At 42.3% G+C, this 18,198-nt stretch overlaps 1 protein-coding gene across 1 annotated transcript in view; it reads right to left on the bottom strand.

Annotated features, from left to right (window-relative positions):
* The window catches only part of ABCD2 (ATP binding cassette subfamily D member 2), an 81,965-nt gene that overhangs the window by 24,016 nt on the left and 39,751 nt on the right, over window positions 1-18,198 (bottom strand). The window contains exon 6 of the mRNA XM_077472669.1: window positions 11,726-11,871. Within this exon, the coding sequence (XP_077328795.1) occupies window positions 11,726-11,871 (146 nt within the window). The remainder of the gene's footprint in view (window positions 1-11,725; window positions 11,872-18,198) is intronic.

The following is an 18,198-nucleotide window of genomic DNA, read 5'->3' as shown; positions in this document are numbered from 1 at the left end:
AAGTTGATTTCTGACTTCAACATCCCGCAGAGCTATTTTTTTTAGATATCTACAACTCTCCCATGCCTTCGGATGCCAGTTCTCCGGGTCTCCCCCCAAGGTCGTCCAGTCCGCACTGGAGGACCTTCTCACGTCCAGATGTGAAAATAAGCCCACCTCGAAACTTTACTCCCATTTGATAACGACCTCCCTCCCTACCTTGAGAAAGCTCAGGGACAAATGGGTGCGCGACATTCCCACCTTCGATAATGAAGATTGGGATGACATGTGGGACTTCCCTTTCAGATCCCTGGTCTCCCTGAGAGACCGGCTAATACAGTTTAAAATGGTCCACCGAGCATATTTCACCCCATATAGATTGCACAAAATGAACCCCGCCTCCCCCCCGGGGTGTTGGCGTTGTGGGACAATACCGGGGGACTTCACTCATATTTTTTGGTCCTGCTCGGCCATTGTCGACTATTGGAAGGAGATACTGAGGGTCATTACACAGGTCACCTCCATATCGCTCCAGCCCTCCATAGACATTTGCATACTGGGCCTGATAGATCATATTATTCCCACTGTGGCGCGACGCACCCTGGTTGGGCTTCTCCTTTTCTACGCCCGCAAGGCCATAGCCTTCAGCCAAGGCCAACTCCCCCTCCTCTCTCCCTGTGGAAAAAATTGGTCAACGGCAGCCTGCTTCTTTACAAAGACTGCTATGCTAATAGGGGTTGCCCGCAAAAATATGACAAGGTCTGGTCCAGCTGGCTGGCTGACGCCTCCACAGCCTCTGACCCGCAGCCTACTTAACAAGTTACCCTTTGCTAGTACACAGGTAACTGCACCAGTGGAAATGTCATATGTCTGAGTAGCGTGTTGTAACTCCAAGTTGTCCTGCTGCACATGAAGTCAGCTATCTGTGGCCATTGAGGTGCCTTAGACTCTCCGTCATATTCTGTATGTACCTAACTGTCTTGTATTACAAATCTGTATACATCACGCCGGTAACTGTAGTCGTGACCAATGTATGTGTTCTTTTTTGTTTGTTTGTTAGTTTGCTTGCTGTTGTTTACTGCATAAACTTTAATAAAAAGATTTGCAAAAAAAAAATAAAAGATAATTGTTGTTATATCAACAGCTTGTTATTCACACCAATGTTGTGTGAGCTGTAGATCTGAACAATATTTGAAAGGTTCCCCAAGATCTCAAACTTTTTGCCAATTGTTCGTCAAAAGTCAATAGGTTAAAGTGGTTGTTAAGCCACTCTAACATTTATGCACCATCAGCGCTGTCTCCTATTGCAGTGCCCCCCTCTATGTGTTATTTATTTTAAAAAAATGCCCTAAATACCCAATTTCACAACAGTGATCTGTGATCTCATGACCGGCCATCTCTCTCCTTTCCACCTCTGACAGATGCAGCAGACGGGGCCAAGATTCCCCCGCTGATGTCAGCCGGGAGGGGAGGAGGAGAGAGCCGGCCAGTCATGATTGCGGAACGCCGCTCTGAAATTAGGTATTTACAGCATTTTTTTTTTTTATAAACCACACACAGAGGGGGGCACTGCAATAGAGGACAGGGCTGATGGTGTATAAATGTTAGTTATTGAAGCAGCAGGCGGGGAGGGCCAGGCACTGCCACTAGCTGCCAGGCAGGGAGGGGAGGAGGACAGAGGAGACAGAGAGCAGGGCTGCGGATGACAGAGGCATGTAAACTGACCACGGTGTCAGGGTTCAGCAGCCATGCTACACTGTGGTTAGTTTACATAGGGGAGGGTAGAACCAGGCAGGATCAGCCAGGTTTTTCAGGTGTTACATGGGGCCAAGACACAGCACAAGCATTGTGCTGTATAACATGCTTTAAAGTATCAGGATATATATATTTTTTTAAACCCTGCTTTACAGGATCAAAGGAAATCCAGAATGATACTGAAGGTAAACTCAAAGAAAAGTGATACTTTTATGCAAGATAATAAAATTGGATTTTATCTGTTTTCAGTAAGGAAACCAGACGGCTGCACCAAGTAGCCCAAAAGTACAAAGCAGAGGGGGGAGTAATACAAGAGCTAAAATTGAAATGAAGAATAAATCTGCTTACAAAGCAACACATTTTCTATTGCATTTGTGGTAATTGGGCTTTAGGTAGTTTAGATTGATTTAGTTGGGCCATAAAGTCAGACCCCTATAACAATATGAAATTTAATATTAGAGGTGCACAGAAGATGGCCCTCTTGGCTATTAAAGTTCATAACATACATTTTGTAGTGTTATTTGCTTTTAAAACTGAGTTAATTTAGGGCTATATAAATTAGTATTGTTCTCTAGTCTAAAAAGGGGTGAGGAGGGCAAATATTGGGTTTTTAAATGAAACGCACCTCCATCACTATTGCAATGTATAAGGTAAATGGCTGGGACTTTAAATTAGGTAAAAACAGTAAGGCTAAAAATGAGTCAATTGTAAAATGTATAGATATTTAGTATCCATTCAGTAAAAAATACCGTATATACATAGATTATGAACATACAAATGACGTGTTACCGACCATATTCATAAAGAAAAATCCTAGCATCATTGCACAATACATCATGTGGCATGGAACAATGTCCTCCATGATCTATAATCACTTGAAAGAGAAGATGGTACAATGACATTAAAATGGATGAAAAACGTAAAACGTCCATATGGAACACACTAGAACCAGGTTCTACTTTCACAGGTTTCAGACTGCGCTGAAATGTGATTATGTGAGTATTTTTATCCAGACATCAAAATGGATGAAAAACGTAAAAAGTCCATATGAAACAAGATGCTGATATGCCCGACATGTTTCATGGATCGCGGTACAAAGGGTAAACCGCGCTACTCGAACAACAAAAGAAAGCAACCTATAAGCAGCAACCCTAATCGTAATACTCCGATATCAAACTAAATAGGTGAACAAAAATGAGCTGCGCTAAAAACAAATTAGAAATGAAAAATTAATCAAACACCTAAAACCTAATCAAAACCTATACAAAGTAAGCATAAAAAACAATATTAAATAAACAAAAATGTGATTAGTAAATAGTATATATGAGTACTATCATATCATCATAGAGTGAATAAAGTGTATACTAGATCTGAAATGAAATTAGTATAAATAATATAGAAAACACCCACAATAATTAATGTAAATTGAAACAAAAATAATAATGTGTGCTAAATCTAAACGAATAATATTAACAAAAATAATATTCAAAAACCATAAAGAGTTCATATGTGATAAAGGAAAAAATAATACTTTTAGTCCAAAAATATTATTATTGATTCTTCAAACTTGATATTAAGGTGAAAAAAGAATATCCACAAATGCGTGTATGTAGAAAATATTCAAAACAATCCTCCACCAGTGAGAAGAGGGGCCGCTTACCAGAGCTTTAGATCCCAGTGTTAGTGAGATCAGTAAGGCAACAGCACAGGGGTTTCTGGGTGAACCGTCACAGGCATCCCACCATCTATATCTCCAATGCGAAGGCTCCAATACGAAGGCTCCAATCGAGGAACGAAGGTGCCGTAGATTGCTGACACCACGCTGTCTCTATCTCCAGTACGAAGCCTCCAATCAGGAAACGAGGGTATCGTGGATCATATATAAAAGATCAAAGATACTCGCATAGCGTAAAACCACTTGGTTTAATAAAGTAGAATTTAAAAAAATTTACACTCACATATGTAAAGAAAAAACGATCACATAAAAAACGAGCCGGCCGGACTCGTGTGCCGCCCGCACTTCCTGGTTGGGCGTAGAACGCGGAGACGTCAGAACGCCTATCTCCCTACGCGCGTTTCGTCTCAAACGGACGTGTTCACGGGATGCGGGACGGCGTTCTGACGCACCGCCTATATACAAAATCATAAACAAACAGCCTCGATCTGAGCTCCATGTTGTCCTCTCAATCCACCATGTTAGGTGAGGGAAAGAGGACTGGAATGCCCATACTATCACCCAGTCCACCATTTTGCATAAGGAGAAAAGGGTAAAAATTTGCCCTACCATTGCGCAGAGGCAAACCCATAATTATGACCCTCCAGAATCTTTTAAGAACTATAAAATAAAAATGCAAAATTATCATAAAAATACATTGAGGGAAAAAAGGAATTACAAAAAAAAAAAAAAAATTCCTTTCAAATACCAATTGAAAAGTATATTTATCAGAAGGTATCCAATGAAATAATAAAATAATAATATAATAATAATAATAATAATAATAATAAAAGTAGTAAGACCACAAATACAGAAAAAATTAATAAAGGCAAAAAACCTCATTGAGGACTCATGGAACTCACACCAAGTTTACAGTTAAAAAAGCAACAGAGACCACAGGAAGCCCAAGCTATATAAACCATTCCAACCAATCATATATTATTCAAGAATTGTCAATAAATGCATTTACGTCTACTTCAATATTAAGACCATGAGGGACGTAACTTTTTAATCTGTGTATCCACATCATTTCAAGCTTGGAAATGCTTCTTACCAAATGGGTTCCCCTCCAATGGGGATTGAACTTGTCAATTCCCATGAAGATTGTGTTGGTAGGGTCTCTGTTGTGTGCCAACAGGTAGTGTTTGGAGACCGAATGCTGGGTATATCCTCTACGGATATTCCCAATATGTTCGTTCAAACGTACATGTAAAGCACGTTTGGTCCGCCCTACATACTGGAGGCCACAAGGGCACTCCAGCATGTAGACCACTGCCTCTGAGCAGCAAGTGATAAAAGGTTCTATGGTATAAGACCTAGATGTGACCGTAGATCTAAAGGTAGTACTTCTCCTAGACCGACAGCCATTTAAGCTACATACCGTGCACTTCCTGCATTGATAGTACCCAGTAAGGTTTGAGAAAAAATGTGGACGATTAGAGAAAAACGAAAATTGTTTTGACGACCTCCTTCTCGTTCCTTTAGTAAATCGGATCGGTTCAGAACCCTTGACATGTCTGATAGATGAGATTAGTCAAGTTGAAAGATCCGATTTACTAAAGGAACGAGAAGGAGGTCGTCAAAACAATTTTCGTCACCCCTTCATCACCAATTATTCCTGCCAACACACTAGGATCAAACATATACTTAAAAAACATTGGCATGTACTTAGGAACGACTCGGTATTGGGAACTATTTTGCCTGACAGACCCCAAGTAGTATATAGAGGCGTAACATCTTTGAGGGACAGGGTGGCCCCTAATGTTTTGGACCCACCCACTAATCGTCCACATTTTTTCTCAAACCTTACTGGGTACTATCAATGCAGGAAGTGCACGGTATGTAGCTTAAATGGCTGTCGGTCTAGGAGAAGTACTACCTTTAGATCTACGGTCACATCTAGGTCTTATACCATAGAACCTTTTATCACTTGCTGCTCAGAGGCAGTGGTCTACATGCTGGAGTGCCCTTGTGGCCTCCAGTATGTAGGGCGGACCAAACGTGCTTTACATGTACGTTTGAACGAACATATTGGGAATATCCGTAGAGGATATACCCAGCATTCGGTCTCCAAACACTACCTGTTGGCACACAACAGAGACCCTACCAACACAATCTTCATGGGAATTGACAAGTTCAATCCCCATTGGAGGGGAACCCATTTGGTAAGAAGCATTTCCAAGCTTGAAATGATGTGGATACACAGATTAAAAAGTTACGTCCCTCATGGTCTTAATATTGAAGTAGACGTAAATGCATTTATTGACAATTCTTGAATAATATATGATTGGTTGGAATGGTTTATATAGCTTGGGCTTCCTGTGGTCTCTGTTGCTTTTTTAACTGTAAACTTGGTGTGAGTTCCATGAGTCCTCAATGAGGTTTTTTGCCTTTATTAATTTTTTCTGTATTTGTGGTCTTACTACTTTTATTATTATTATTATTATTATTATTATATTATTATTTTATTATTTCATTGGATACCTTCTGATAAATATACTTTTCAATTGGTATTTGAAAGGAATTTTTTTTTTTTTTTTGTAATTCCTTTTTTCCCTCAATGTATTTTTATGATAATTTTGCATTTTTATTTTATAGTTCTTAAAAGATTCTGGAGGGTCATAATTATGGGTTTGCCTCTGCGCAATGGTAGGGCAAATTTTTACCCTTTTCTCCTTATGCAAAATGGTGGACTGGGTGATAGTATGGGCATTCCAGTCCTCTTTCCCTCACCTAACATGGTGGATTGAGAGGACAACATGGAGCTCAGATCGAGGCTGTTTGTTTATGATTTTGTATATAGGCGGTGCGTCAGAACGCCGTCCCGCATCCCGTGAACACGTCCGTTTGAGACGAAACGCGCGTAGGGAGATAGGCGTTCTGACGTCTCCGCGTTCTACGCCCAACCAGGAAGTGCGGGCGGCACACGAGTCCGGCCGGCTCGTTTTTTATGTGATCGTTTTTTCTTTACATATGTGAGTGTAAATTTTTTTAAATTCTACTTTATTAAACCAAGTGGTTTTACGCTACGCGAGTATCTTTGATCTTTTATATATGATCCACGATACCCTCGTTTCCTGATTGGAGGCTTCGTACTGGAGATAGAGACAGCGTGGTGTCAGCAATCTACGGCACCTTCGTTCCTCGATTGGAGCCTTCGTATTGGAGCCTTCGCATTGGAGATATAGATGGTGGGATGCCTGTGACGGTTCACCCAGAAACCCCTGTGCTGTTGCCTTACTGATCTCACTAACACTGGGATCTAAAGCTCTGGTAAGCGGCCCCTCTTCTCACTGGTGGAGGATTGTTTTGAATATTTTCTACATACACGCATTTGTGGATATTCTTTTTTCACCTTAATATCAAGTTTGAAGAATCAATAATAATATTTTTGGACTAAAAGTATTATTTTTTCCTTTATCACATATGAACTCTTTATGGTTTTTGAATATTATTTTTGTTAATATTATTCGTTTAGATTTAGCACACATTATTATTTTTGTTTCAATTTACATTAATTATTGTGGGTGTTTTCTATATTATTTATACTAATTTCATTTCAGATCTAGTATACACTTTATTCACTCTATGATGATATGATAGTACTCATATATACTATTTACTAATCACATTTTTGTTTATTTAATATTGTTTTTTATGCTTACTTTGTATAGGTTTTGATTAGGTTTTAGGTGTTTGATTAATTTTTCATTTCTAATTTGTTTTTAGCGCAGCTCATTTTTGTTCACCTATGTTTCATGGATCAATCACTTCCTCAGGGACGGGTGCATCCATATCTATAAAGGAATATATAAATAAAGCCAATATGGTCTAGTGTATAACCATATAATGCTAAAAATTATAATAATAATATATAGAAGAACGGAATCATCCATTCTTCATATACTCACATTTCAGCGCAGTCTGAAACCTGTGAAAGTAGAACGTGGTTCTAGTGTGTACCATATGGACATTTAAGTTTTTTATCTATTTTGATGTCATTGTACCACCTTCGCTTTCAAGTGATTTTAGATCATGGATGCTAGGATTTGTCTTTATGAATATTGTTTGTAACACACCATTTGTATGTTCATAATCTATGTATGTTTATACGGTATTATTTACTGTTTGGATAATAAATATATATACACTTTACAACTGACTCATGTTTTTACCTCATTTAAAGTCCCAGCCGTTTATCTTGTACAAATGTTCTCTAGTATTTAAAGACACATTTCAGCAGATACAGGATGTTTAGTTAATCTTTTGACTGTTCCATTAGTTACATATTACATACAATGTACATACAACACTAATATAGCTTTGATTATATGTTTATAGATTCCTGTAGGCTTTAACTAGAATAAATAAAATATGCAGGAATCAGGACAGATCATGTGTTTTTAAAACCTCTGTACTGCAAAACTGATTTTTGTAGCAGTGAAACGCACATTGATTCATATGGGGAAATGAGGAAGCCTATGAAAGCCTAAGCAGCAGTAAGAAGGATTACCCTCTATAGAGGTAATCCTGTTTATATTCCGTTTCTGTGATTTTCCTGGGAGTGAACATGCAGTGACTCAGCTTTAGACTCAGGTCACATACTGATCTAGTCTTATACTGGCTTCCTTCATTCAAATTCAAGCTGAGTTGAAGGACCTTTATTGAGATTTGTATGCAACATAGTTCAGAAGAAGTTATGATTTTTTTTTTTTTACGCTCACTGCCATATAAATGTAACTACAGGCATATTAACAGAATAAAAATGTGCCTACTTATTATTTATATATCAAAGATATCAATCAATGTGACAGTACATTTATAGTCACCTAATTTAGAAAAATAAAATGCATCTAATTTCTACAGCGTTGGCTAATGATTTTTACTGTCTGGTGTTTAAACGATTGCCACTGTTTATTTGTTGAATAAAAAGCAAAATATTCATCCATAAATGTTACAATGTATGTTCATTCAAGCCTTCCTCGTCTTCCCCAAAGAAATGACCACTGTACACAGTATGACAAAACTGTGTAACAATGACTAAATGGTATTCCAGTTACATATACGTCTTACCTTACCACAAATGCTTTGAAGGGTTTGTAGCTTTGAGCCAGTGAACCTTCTTAGCAATCAAAATTACCTCAACTGCTTTAACAACATTTTGATATATTACATTGTGCAAATGCATAGGTTGAATTGTGCAAATGCTGGTCACGCGGCCATCTATATTAGTTAAAGCTATGGTGGTGAGTGTCATAGGATGCGCACGGGTAAAGCGCTCTGGCGCACAGCTGTGTGCAATAGGAATAAACTAAAGCACACAAGCACACACACACAGGGTGTGACCCTTCGCTGACCTATAAAAGGAAGTGAGGTCATCCAAACACACTGCTGGTTTGTCTTCAGCTTCCTGTGTTTCCCACGTCTGTGCCTGTGGTCTCTATTACCCGTTGTGACCCGGATTGCCTCATCGACCTCGCTGATCTTCTCCTGACCCGACCTCTGGCTTGACCTTGGACTCCCGCTTTCTGAACGTGTTTGACCCTCAGCCTGCATCTGGACTTACCTGCTATCTCCTGTGTTCGACCCCCGGCTTGTCTTGGATTATCCTTCTGTCTTAGCGTTCCTGGTACTTGTTGTCTTCTGATCTGGACTGTGTTTGACCCTTGGCTTGTCTCCTGAATTCTGCCTTTGCCTTACGGACTTGCTACCATTGCTTCTGGACCTTCCCAAGGGACATCACCTTTCAGCTCTGCTCAGGCTACCTGCTGATCTACTAGCAAGTGACTGTCCTACTGGTAGCTTGTGCCTCTTGGTGCAACCACCCCCTGTGCCACCTTCAGGGGTGGTCTGCGCCGAGTCGCAACAGCGACCGCTCTCTGCATCTTGGCCTCGGTGAGTACATTTATATGATAGTGAGGCATGGTGGTGACATCATGCTTTCCACCTTGTCCAATCAGAATGCTTTGCATTCATTTGCAAAATGCAAAACATTATCTGAATGGCAGCCATGCTGGGCAGGCAACCCCTTATGCTCACAATGCAATGCTTTCTACAGTGATTTCCAGCTTCCATGGGGCATTCCGCAGGTGTGATATATGTATATATGTAACTATGTAAAAATATCCATACCAGGAATTCTGCTTTAATGTGCATTAGTAACATCCACACAGGTAGCACAGACACCTTAATCCAATCTAAATGAAACCTGTCATGTTTTTCCAGAATGACTACATATCAGTATAAAAGGCTTAACAACTCTGTGGGTCTCAGTGGCCTAGTCCAGCATCTCCTTCCAACATGGCCCCACTTGAGAAGAGGACTCTTGCTTAGTGGAGATCCGAGCATTACTATCTTGCTAGCATACAAGGGAAGATGCATCACGGTCTGATCTGATTACCATTCTAAGGTGACCACTCTTCTGATGTCAATAATTATGTGCCATTAAAGAGGGACTCTAATAGCTGTTACAAGAAAAAGTTCTGAACTAAACCCCATTAAAGTCTGCAGTATAGGACACAAACTTGGAAAATCAAAAGTCCCCATTTTAAAGGCCTATATGCAAGTAATTGGCCATAAAAAGGGTATGGGGGCCAGGGTACTTCCCTGGGGGACATGTACCAATGCAAAAAAAACTGTTAAAAAAGATCGTTTTTTTAAAGGAGCAGTGATTTTAATGGTGCATTTTTAATAATGCCACCAGGTGCTGTTGCCAGGTGGCTCCGCCCCTTACCTATATAAGAACTGTCAAAAGGCAAGCCAGACATTCGGCGGTTTGCCTTAGTTGACGGCAGAGCAATTTTTTTTGGAGTCCGACAGTGGTGTAGTTGTGGTGATTGACAATGGATCTACATGGGGGGGGACAGTGTTTTATTTTCTAATAAAGGAATTGTGAAAAACTGTCTGTGTTTTTATAAATTTTTGACTTTTTTTGGTAAATGGGTACCCCATACTCATTTACACGGGGGGCGGGATCTTGGGGCCCCCTTGTTAAAAGGCGCTTCCAGATTCTCATAAGCCTCCTGCCCGCAGACCCCCCAGAACCACAGCCCAGGGTTGTAGGGATAAGACCCTTGTTCCCATCAGTCTCCCCTGCTCCAAAGTACTCACTCCACCCCCATGTTGAGGGTACATGGCCTTGTAAGATGGTTCGGGAGGGGGTGAGCTTACTCACCCCCCCCCCTTTCCTGGACTGCCAGACTGCGTGCTTGGATAAGGGTGTGGTATAGATTTTGGGGGGACCCCATGTTGTTTTTTTTTTTAAATTGCGTTTTTTTTTAAACATTTTTCTATTGCCGACAACGTTTTTATTTTTAATTATTCAGCTGTCAACGGGGAAGCCCATTGAAGGCTGATAACTCTTAACAGTTGTTAAGGATGCAGCAGCTGACTTCCTGGCCCGTTCCTTAACAACTTTGCTCAGTCAGGGTTTAGAATGCGCTGTGCAGAGAGCGCAGTGCATTGCAGGGTGTTCGGTGGGGCAAACACCTGCCGAATGCCCAGCAAATTCAGGCAATGTTCGGCCAAACCTTTTGCTCTGCCCAAACTGTTTGCCCAACTGTACTGTTTGCAACAGCTAGAAATGATAAAACCTATTGATAGGACCTTGTACCACCGTTTCTATCTCAGGTAGTCTACACCATGCAAGATACTTGAAAGATGTCCCTCTAAGATTGATTGTATGCTTTCTCTCACCATTTCAAATGCTTACCAGGAAGATCACGCAATTATATACAGTAACTAAAACAGGGTGGTTCCACAAATTTCATACCTCCATCCTCTTCTTGGACAATCAACACCTGCCTTGACATATTACAGGCATACCCCACTTTTAAGTACACAATGGGGTTTATTTACTAAAGCTGGAAAGTGCAAAATCAGGCTCACTTCTGCATACAAACCAATGAGCTTCCAGGTTTTATTACCAAAGTTTAATTGAACAAGCTGGGGTTAGAAGCTCATTGGTGTCTATGCAGACGTGAGCCTGATTTTGCACTTTTCAGCTTTAGTAAATAAACTCCATTGTGTACTTAAAAGTGGGGTATGCCTGTACTTGGTGACTGTAATAATGTGAATGTTCTATCGGTATGGATATACATGCTGGAGTATATTCCAGAATCATCAGAACTGAAGAAATTACTTGAATAACCTATGACACATATTCAGCATTACACAACAAGTTCCCAGCTGAATCTGACTAACTACTAGCTAGATTTTAAATTCTTGCAAAAGAGTAAGAATGACATGAAGCAAAAGAGACATTAACCTGCCACATACCTTTGAGGAATGTAAAACATATTTTGTGGAGGTGGCTTGTAAAGGACTCCTTCATAAACTGGCCATAGACCTCCTAAAATTCGGAACAAAGAGCTTTTGCCACAACCATTTGGGCCAGTAATGAGAAGATGCATACCTTCCTTTACCTAGACATTAAAGAAAAAAGTTAATACAGCTAAAGTATTAAAACCAGTTATCAATCACTACACTACTTTGCAAAAGTTGTAGGCAGGTGTGAAAAAATGCTGTTCATTAAGAATGCTTTCAGAAATAGAAGAGCTAATAGTTTATTTCCTGGTGCCTCCATGGCAGCATACCTGTGACAAGCTCCGCCTTGGCTCCTCCCTCAGGACTAGTGAATATTATAAAAGAAAAGGTTAGTACAGCCCCCGCATTCTCCTTTTTTTCCTCATACCTCATGGCAGTGAATCCTGGTCGGCGTCCTTACCTTCTGCATTCGGCAGCGTCCGTCCGGGTTCAAGCCTCTCCCGGACGCAGTTCCTTCTCTTGGGCAGCTAAACGCGCTTATAAGGTTGGAAGTCCCTTCTGTAGGATCTTTTGGGACAAGCAGTTTGTCTCTTAAGTAAGAGCTTTATCTGCAAATTGATCAGGCACCAGCTCATTCATGGTAACGGAGGCAGCAGCTATTTCTACATTTCTTTGTTTTTTCCCCTTCTCTCTTTTCTTCCTTCCTTTCCTTTCCCTTTTTTTAGGTTTTATATCTTTATCTTTTCCCTTTTCTCTTCCCTCTCTCTTTTGCTCTCTTCCCCTCCCCAACCTTCCATTTCTTTCTTTGTTTCTTTTCTTTTGACCTCCCATTTGTTGGTTTCTCTCAGACAATCTCCCTCTTAGCCCCTGTCGCCATTCCCGGCTCCATAGGAGCCGCGCGCGCTCAGCGCCGGCGTTTTATTTAACTTTCGGCGTTCCCCGCCGTGCTCTGCGCATGCGCCGGCGGCGTGAGGCTTCTAGCTTACTGGTCCGCCGATCGGCGCATGCGCAGTGGATTCGGAGGCCGCGGCGGCCATCTTTGATAAGGGCACAGTGACGTCTGTGCCCTCAAAATCTCAAAGACAGGATAGAGGCGTGCCCTGCCTCTCCTGTTCTACTGTTTATCTCCCTGATGGCCTCAGTGGAACGCCTGTGGCTGCAGGGAGAACTGCAACTCTGAGTTTAAAAAAAAAAAAAAAAAAGAGAAGATGGATTAATTAATTAAATAGTATAAAATTAAATAAACATTAAATTATTAAATAAAATTAATAAAAAATAATTAAATAAATTATTTTATTTACAAAAAATAATAATAATAATAATTAAATAAGTTATTTTATTTACAAAAATAAATAAATAAATAAATAAAAAATTTTAAATATATATATAATTTAAATCCCCCCCCCCCCCAAAAAAAAAAAAAAAAAAGGACAGGAGGACAAAATGTAGATTTAGACGTATTTTAGATGTATTTATTAAAGTCCCTTTTTTCCAGTCAAGGACACGGTTGGTTGATTTTTCTCCTCTAAAACTCTTTTCTTAGCTGCTGCTTCTGCTAATCCGTCTAGTATGAGCCATTCGCCACCCGCACAAGATCCTACTCTACACCTGAGGTAAGGACCTACGTCCAGGTAAGTTGATACACTTTAAAAAAAAAAAAAAAAAGAGTGCACTCAGGCTGGTACTTTATGTATTTCAGTCCTGTACGCCAGAAGATGTCTAAGAGGACCTCAAGGCGACATGAAGGCGATGATGACTCTAGTCACAGCAGAGACAGGTCGTCCTGGCATGGGGATTATAGAAGTGGCAGAAAGCATCGGCCAAAAAGGCGCCATCACTCATGCTCCCCGAGACCTAGATCTCCAAGATGTCAGGCATGTGGAGCTGCCCCACTTTCAGACAAACTGATCTGTTTGAGATTGCCTCAGGGACGATGCAGCTGAAGGTCTGCAAATGGCGGACCTACTTAAGAAAGCAGTAAAGGACTCCCTTGCGGAATTGGTAGCCACAATGATGACGCAACAACCAGCGTCTCCTCCTCAGGAGCAAACGGCTGAGGCTGAGGCTTCCATCCCGGGGATGTCCACAAGTGGAATTTTTCGTCTGTCGCCGGCATCCTCCTCTAAACATCAGGAAGAGAATGCCATCTCAGAGGAATCATCTGATGACCTAGATGCCTCTGGCTTTGCTTTCGCTATGGTCCAGCCTTATGTACAGGCAGCTAAACAAGCGATCGGCTGGGAGAGACCAACACAAAGGTTTAAGAAGTCTAAATCGTACTTCCCCTTTCTCAAACGTCAGATCTCCGTTTTTTCCTCTCATGGACGAGATCAGGGATGTGATTGAGGAAGAGTGGGAAAAGACAGAGAAAATGTTCTCTATTAATCGGTTGGGAAAGTTATTCCCTCTCTCATAGCCTGATTCCGCAATGCTGGAGGGTTCTCCAGTGGTCGATGCAGCAGTGGTAAGGTTGGCAAAGAATGTCACATTGCCCCCGGAAGACTCAACTTCTTTTAAGACTCCAGATGGCAGACAACGCCTGTAAACCTGTCATAGCCCTGACATCAGTGTCCAATGCGCTACGCGTCTGGACAGATAATATAGAGTCAGCAGTCCAACAGGACATCCCAGAGGAGGATATAATCAAGGCCTTGGATGAGCTGAAGTTCTCAGCAGACTTTATTGGTGAAGCCGTCATCGATTCAATTCGTTGCTCCGCAAGGGCAATGCTCCACACAGTTATGGCCAAATGGGCTTTGTGGCTGAAACCGTGGGCAGCAGATATCGCCTCCAAACAGAACTGGTGCAAGATACCATTTGATGGTGAAGCCTTGTTTGGGGGAAAAAAACTGGACAAGGACATCTCTCGAGTCACTGGTGGAAAATCAGGCCTGCTACCCCAAGACAGGTGATCTAGGTGCTCCAGGACAATCGCACCTATATTCCAATACTCCAAGAATAAGGATTACCGATAGTCCAGGCAGGGAAAAGGCTTCAGGCATAATTGGGAAAGCACACAGTCCACGTTCCTCAAAACCCGAAGACAGAGACCAATGCCTAACCCACAGGATTCTACTATATCCTTTCGACGCCTGGCCAGCCCAAGCGATTCCTGTGTGGGCCAAGCTAAAACACTTCTCAAAGATCTGGGAGCAAAAGTGCAGGGATTCTTGGGTAGTCTCCACAGTCAAATATGGCCATTTTGGGCCGTTCCTAGACAAACCTCCCAAGGTCCTCTTCTCCCTGACAAGGGTGTCAAGGTTCCCCCCTAAAAAACGGAAGTGCTACAGCAATCTCTTCTCTCCTTGCAGTAACAGCAAGCGGTAGTTCCAGTGCCTCCATCAGAGAGATTTTCGGGTTTTTACTCAACCCTGTTTCCAGTCCCCAAGAGAAATGGAGGGTGGAGACCCGTGATAGACCTAAAAAGTCTAAATCGTTATTTCTTCCTAGTAAGATTCAAAATGGAGTCACTACGAACGATTATTTGTGTAGACCAATCAGGGGGCTGGATGTTGTCAATAGACTTGCAGGACGCTTACCTGCATATACCCAAACTCCCTCCTTTCCAGAAGTATCTGAGATTGGCGGTGGGGCAGGTACATCTCTAATTCCAGAGTCTTCCATTGGGCCTCTGCGCATCGCCAAGAGTCTTCACAAAGACCCCAATTGCCATCATAGCCCCTCTGAGAGAATTGGGGCTTCGGGTATGCCACTACTTGGACGACCTTCTACTGCTGGCAAAAGACTGTGGAACAGGTGGTATCTATCCCAACCCATACACTTGACGACCTTGATGCTCAGGAGTCTGCATTGGTAGATGAAGAAACAGACACTTCTGAAATCACGCCGTTAGGGCATGTCGACTGGATCACAGTTAATACCAATGCCAGTGCAGCAGGTTGGGGAGCACACTGCAACCGGATCTCAGTGCAGCGTAGATGGTCCTTCCATACAACAGGCCTGGTGTCGAATGTCCTGCAGGTCAGAGCGGCCTACCTTGCGTTACTAGCCCTAAGGTTCGAGATTACAGGGAAACCTGTTCTCCTCCGAATGGACAACAGGGCTGCGGTATCCTATGTACACCGGCAAGGGGGGACACGCAGCAGGTCCCTCCTGAAGGAGGTGGAACCCATAATACTCTGGGCAGAAAGGAATCTAAAGGACCTGAGGGCAGTTTATCTGCCCGGCCATCTCAACTTGAGGGCCGACCGCCTTTCCCGCAAGTTTGCGGATGCCAACGAATGGTCTCTACACCCGGAGATTTTCGACTGGATAGTGAACCAGTGGGGTCCCCTCGAGATAGACCTATTTGCAACAGCACTCAATACCAAGCTTCCAAGGTGCATCTCAAGGCTTCCTCAACCCCAAGCGGAGGTATTAGATGCCCTCTCAGCCCCCTGGGCATGCAATCGGGCCTATGCCTTCCCTCCACGGCCTTTCATTCCAAGATTCCTGTCAAGGCTTATGATTATGAAACCTTGACAGTGATAACGGTCCTACTGTACTGGCCAACACGCCCTTGGTTCCCCACAGCAATGTATCTAAGTACCCGACTTCCAGTCAAGGTTCCAATAATACCTCTTCGCCTCTCGCAAGGATGTCACACCCTTCCAGATCCCCGCAGGCTGGATCTTCACATCTGACAGCTGAAAGGGAAAGGTTCCAATCTCTAGGGTGTTCCAACAAAGTGATCGCAACCCCGCTCAAGGCAAGAAAACCATCCACAAACAAAAGTTCAGGGCCTTCATGATTGGCAGAAGCTGTGATCTAGATTCCCCATCATCCTCTCAAATTCTTGAGTTTTTGCAGGCAGGCCTAGACCTAGGTCTTGCACTAGGTACACTAAAAGTACAGGTATCAGCATTTTCATTGGCAAACCAGTAGAAGATGGGCCGAGGACTCATTAATAATACAATTCTTCAAAGCTGTCAAAAAGATCCGACCGCCAACTAAACAATCTTTTCCCACTTGGGACCTTGCTATTATCCTAGAGTCCTTAGCCAGTCCACCTTTTTGCCCCTTCGGAGTCAGCATCGCTTTGGAATCTAGCCTAGAAGCTAGCCTTCCTGATAGCTATAACCTCTGGCAGACGGATTTCAGAGCTCCAAGCTTTAGGAGCAGATCATAATCATATCATATTCTATCCGGACAGAGTAGAACCCAGAACAGTGCGAGGATTTATTCCCAAAGTCGCATCATCCTTAAACATGTCAGAACCTTGGGCACTCCCAACATTTTCAGAACAGGACTCTGGTTCTCTTCATGAGCTAGACATTGCCTCCACTTTGAAATGCTATCTGCAGGCCACAGCATCATTCAGGGATTCCATCAGGCTGTTTATAATTCCCTGGGGCAAACACCAAGGCAAGGAGGCGTCAGCAAGAACGATTGCCTCATGGATCGTTAGACTCATTCACAAGGTGTACAGGACAAAGGGGCTGGAACCCCCTTTGGCGGTCAGGGCGCACTCCACCAGAGCAGTTTCTGCCTTTTGGGCGGCAAGAGCGAATGTGTTAATTGAAACTATTTGTGGGGCAGCGACTTGGTCGTCCCGACATACGTTTCTGAAACATTGCAGGGTGGACCCAGGAGCTCTTGCATCGGTGGAGTTTGGCAGACAGGCAGTCACATCAGCCCTCGCTTCTTCTAAATAATAATTTCTTTAAAATAGACTTCTAAGCATCCCACCCATCTCAGCTAGTTATTTGTCACAGGTATGCTGCCATGGAGGCACCAGGAAAACAGAAAATTGTACCATACTTACCGTAATTTTCTTTTCCTGGTGCCTATCCATGGCAGCATACAATCCCACCCTCGGTATTCTATATTACGGAGAATGCGGGGGCTGTACTAACCTTTTCTTTTATAATATTCACTAGTCCTGAGGGAGGAGCCAAGGCGGAGCTTGTCACAGGTATGCTGCCATGGATAGGCACCAGGAAAAGAAAATTACGGTAAGTATGGTACAATTTTCTGTTTTTTTATCAATTTACAAAATTACAAGTAAACATAAGAAAAATCCTAATAAAATCAATATTTGGTCTGACCACCCTTTGCCTTCAAAATAGCATAATTTCTTCTAGGTACACTTGCACAGTTTTTGAAGGAACTCAGCAGATAGGTTGTTCCAAACATCTTGGAGAACTAACCAAGGATCATTTGTGAATGTGGGCTGCCTCACGTCCTTCTGTCTCTTCATGTAATCTCAGAAAGACTCCATTGAGAGCAGGGCTCCAAACCATCACTCCCAGGACTCATTCTTCTGTATGCTGAAGATAGCTCTTAATGAAATTGGCTGTATGTTTGGGGTCGTTGTCTATTGGGGCCGTTGTTGTCTATATTGGAAAGTTAGGTCCTACATTATTAGGTGTACCAGATTTCTTATCAGTCCAACCTCATAGTCAAAAGTTCTACTGACAGTGGTAATGGACACAGACACCAATGGGTGGGTCCATGTCTCTCCATAAATGCAAGCTAACTGTAGC

This window comes from Lithobates pipiens, unplaced genomic scaffold, assembly GCF_037356315.1.
Source record: "Lithobates pipiens isolate NorthernLeopardFrog02 unplaced genomic scaffold, aLitPip1_a1.2 Scaffold_8, whole genome shotgun sequence".
Classification (NCBI taxonomy): domain Eukaryota; kingdom Metazoa; phylum Chordata; class Amphibia; order Anura; family Ranidae; genus Lithobates; species Lithobates pipiens.
The sequence above is the reverse complement of the archived record's forward strand: the minus strand, read 5'-3'. Positions and strand labels throughout refer to the sequence as shown.